The sequence below is a fragment of the Oratosquilla oratoria genome, chromosome 7 (assembly GCF_046742065.1).
Source record: "Oratosquilla oratoria isolate Oo_2021 chromosome 7, ASM4674206v1, whole genome shotgun sequence".
NCBI lineage: Eukaryota > Metazoa > Arthropoda > Malacostraca > Stomatopoda > Squillidae > Oratosquilla > Oratosquilla oratoria.
This window is the reverse complement of record NC_134783.1, coordinates 9,238,616-9,242,398: the sequence shown is the minus strand read 5'-3', so window position 1 is coordinate 9,242,398 and position 3,783 is coordinate 9,238,616. Positions and strand designations below refer to the sequence as shown.

Genomic DNA, 3,783 nt, shown 5'->3' with positions numbered 1-3,783 from the left:
ACTTCGGGACGACAGAGCGCAGGAACGAGAGTTCGAGAAACTAAAGTTGGAACATGAAAAGAGAAGTTGGAACATGAAAAGGAGAAACGGCTGCATGAGAAGGAGATGCTACAGCTCAAACTTTCCCAACCTCAGACCGATGGTACCAGCTCGCCAGGTGTCAACCCCGTTGCTCACACCCAGTTCTCTACACACCGGCTCAACATTCCAAAGTATGAGGTAGGTCAAGCGATTGAGCCTTTTATTGACAGGTTCCAGATGGTGGCGACTACGTACAAATTGAGCGAAGATGTTAAGAAGGTTGAGTTTATGAACCTCTTCGACGGGAAGCCTCTCGACATCATCCACCGTCTTGACTCCTCAATGCGGGATTATGAAGGTATGAAGAAGGCATTACTTCTAGCTTATGGTAAGACATTGGAGGATGCGCGTGACCAATATCAGCGAGCTATGTTGCAGGATAAGAAGACGGTAGACCAGTTCTGCGCTCGATTGAAGAGTTACTTGGACCATTGGATGGAAAAGGACGAGACTCCGCAGACTGTCGAGGGTCTGCGCGACTTGATGCTGCGCACCCAGCTGGAAATGTCGTGTCCCACGGAGCTGGTGGCTAAATTCAAGACACAGAAAGTCAAGGACCTCCAGCAAATGACTGATCTGGCCGACGCACACTTCGCAGCTTACGGGTACCACACGAGGAAGCAACTTCACAAGAAGTTGCCTCCAACTGTTCATTCTCAGACACCACAATGGTCTAACACGCAAGCCCAACACCACAGTAAGTTACCACAGTCATCTCCACAGCAGTCGAAATCACAAAGATTTACTCAATCCTTTTATCCTCAGACCCAACCACAGCAAGTGAGGAATCAGCACGCTGCAGTAGCAGCAGTACACCACGAAGGAGCACCTGAGGAATTTTCCCCAAAGGTTACTCAACAAGAAGAGTGTGTCACCGCCGGTTCCGTGTCAACTCCCCAACACGTGTAATTGTCAGCTGCATTGAGTTCTAGTCTCAGAGGTACAGGGCTCCTGGTTTAGCCTGGCAAGGTAAATGGTGTCACCGCGGAAGTCTTAAGGGACAACGGATCGACGGGGTGTTGTGTCAAGGAGAGACTTGTAACGCCTGACAGTTACACTGGAAATTATGTAACCGTGAGTCTTATCAACGGGACTCGGGTGATCTGCCCCTTGGCTACGGTTGAAGTGGTTAGTCCTTTCTTACACCGGACGAGTCATCGCTGCAGTCATGGAGGAGGTGGTAGCAGACTTGGTTATTGGAAACATTCCTGGAGCCAAGAACTTTTGCTCACACGAAGCCACCACCCAAACCTGTGCAGCGGCGGTTACCAGAGGCCGCCAGAGCAACCAACCAGGTAAAACCATTGATACTTTCAAATAGTGAGGACGTAGTTGCCGAGCAAACGACCGACCCCACACTTGCCATGGTTCGTAAGAAGGTCCTAGAGGGACATTGCAGAACTTCTCGGGGAACGGAAACCAGATTCCTTAAGAAAAGGGGAAGACTTTATCGCAGTACGGTGTATCCAAGCGGGGACTCGAGACTACAGTTCGTCGTTCCAGAGAAGTACCGCCTGGCAGTGTTTAAGCTGGGTCATCATGCTGTACTAGGTGGACACATGGGAGTACAGAAAACTCAGGATAGAATTCAGTCTCAATTTTTCTGGCCTGGGATAGGCAGAGAGATAGTGAGGATGGTGAGGTCATGTGACGTATGTCAGAAGACTACAGATCGCGGCCGAGTGAAGCCTGCACCACTCGGACCATTGCCTCTGATCTCTGAGCCATTCCAGCGAGTGGCTGTGGACATCGTTGGACCTATCATTCCAAGGGCAGCTGACGGAGCCAAATACATCCTTACCTGCGTGGACTTCGCGACGAGATGGCCTGAAGCAGTACCCCTTCGCAATATTGAAACCGTAACTGTCGCCGAAGCAATGTTCGAAATCTTTTGTCGCGTGGGTATTCCTAAGCAAGTGTTGTCCGACCGGGGGAGCCAGTTCACTTCAGTCATGATGGAAGAGTTGCTGAGGCTACTGGCTGTAAAAGGACTCAGGACTACCCCTTACCACCCCATGTGCAACGGGCTCTGTGAGCGTTTCAATGGCACCCTCAAGAAGATGCTGAAGCGGATGGCAGCAGAGCAACCTAAGGAATGGCCACGATTTATCGCCCCTCTACTATTCGCCTACCGCGAAGTACCCCAAGCTTCACTACAGTTCTCGCAATTTGAGTAAGTCTACGGCAGGTCAGTTCGTGGTCCTCTGCAAGTACTGCGAGAACTCTGGGACGAAGAAGAGCCTGACCCCGCAGTGAAGACAACTTATGCATATGTGCTGGACTTGGCCGAACGACTACGAGAGACCTGTGAAGTAGCAAAGCAAAGAGCTACTGAAAGCTAAGGAAGTTTCAGAAGGCGTACTACGACAAGAAAACTAAGCTGAGGATCCTCGAGGAAGGAGACCAGTGCCTCCTCCTTCTACCCACCGCGCACAACAAGTCGCTGTCGCAATGGCAAGGGCCTTTTGAAGTAGTCAAACGTCCTCAGTGACTTGAACTACTTGGTGCAAGTGGGACCAGACCAAAAGAGGTTCCACATCAATATGCTGAAGAAATATTACACACCTCAAGTTACATGTTCGGCAGTTGGTCAAGAATGTTTGCTGAATAGGGAGATCGTTTTGCTATCACCTGAACAGTGCGAGTGTTTGCAGCTTGTCGAAGGCCAGTTTAAGCAGTCGCAGATGGTCTCTGCTGCCGTGGTTATACCAGAGATTGAGGAATTGACAGATTGCGCACCCCTTACCCTTGAAGCTATCCAAGGCAAAACGGTGGAGGATGTGCAAGTACCTCCGAGGCTTGGTCCAGAGCAGAAGAGACGTATAAATTCTATTCTCCAGCGACATTCTGCAGTGTTCTCCGATAAGCCTAGAGTCGCCAAGGTGGATTGCCACGAAATACGGCTGACGAGCAGCGTACCAGTCAGATTGAAGCCATACCCGATACCCATTCGTCTGGTGGATGTAGTCAAGAAGGAGATAGACAACATGGAAGCTGCAGGCATCATAGAGAAGTCATCGTCTCCCTACTGCAGTCCTATAGTCGTTGTACGCAAGAAAGGAGGGAGGTGTACGAATCTGTGGAGATTACCGCGGAGTAAATGCAGTAACCCAGGTGGATGCAGAGCCAATGAGTAATCAGCAGGAAATATTTGCAAAGGCCGCCAACTCAAAAATCTTTTCAAAGATGGATCTGGCGAAAGGATTCTTCCAGATTCCGCTGGAGGAGAGAAAGCAAACAGGTCACGGCAGTCGCAACACCCAACGGACTTTACCAGTTCAAAGTACTACCTTTTGGACTTACCAACTCCCCAGCAGTTTTTAACCGTGCCATGCGTCAAGTTCTGCACGGCATCCATGGAGTGGAAGCTTTTGTGGACGATATACTCATCCACTCTTCTACCTTCGAGGAACATCTGGAGATCCTGGAGAAGGTACTTAAGAGACTTAGTTCAGTTAATATGACAGTCAAGCCGTCTAAATGCGAACTTTTCCAACAGGAAGTACAGTTCCTGGGACATACCTTAGGCGAAGGACGATGTGGATGCCAGGATAGCAAGATAATAAAGATCAAGAATGCATCTCATCCGACCACGAAGAAACAGGTCCGATCGTTCTTGGGACTTGTGGGCTACTACCGCAGGTTCATTCCGAATTTTGCTGTCCTCGCCTTGCCACTCACAGAGCTTCTCAACAAGAATGC

At 49.8% G+C, this 3,783-nt stretch overlaps 1 protein-coding gene across 1 annotated transcript; it reads left to right on the top strand.

Moving 5' to 3' along the window:
- The first annotated feature begins 258 nt into the window (after window positions 1-258).
- On the top strand, window positions 259-2,258 carry LOC143026738 (uncharacterized). The gene is made up of 2 exons (XM_076187508.1): window positions 259-986; window positions 1,301-2,258. Exons 1-2 carry the CDS (start codon window positions 259-261, stop codon window positions 2,256-2,258), a joined length of 1,686 nt encoding a protein of 561 aa, XP_076043623.1.
- Window positions 2,259-3,783: the final 1,525 nt, after the last annotated feature.

Coding starts and splice junctions, on each gene's coding strand:
- LOC143026738 (XM_076187508.1), top strand. CDS start 259: ATGGTGGCGACTACGTACAAATTGAGCGAAGATGTTAAGAAGGTTGAG. Junction 987..1,300: donor GTGTCAACTCCCCAACACGT/GTAATTGTCAGC, acceptor CCTGGAGCCAAG/AACTTTTGCTCACACGAAGC.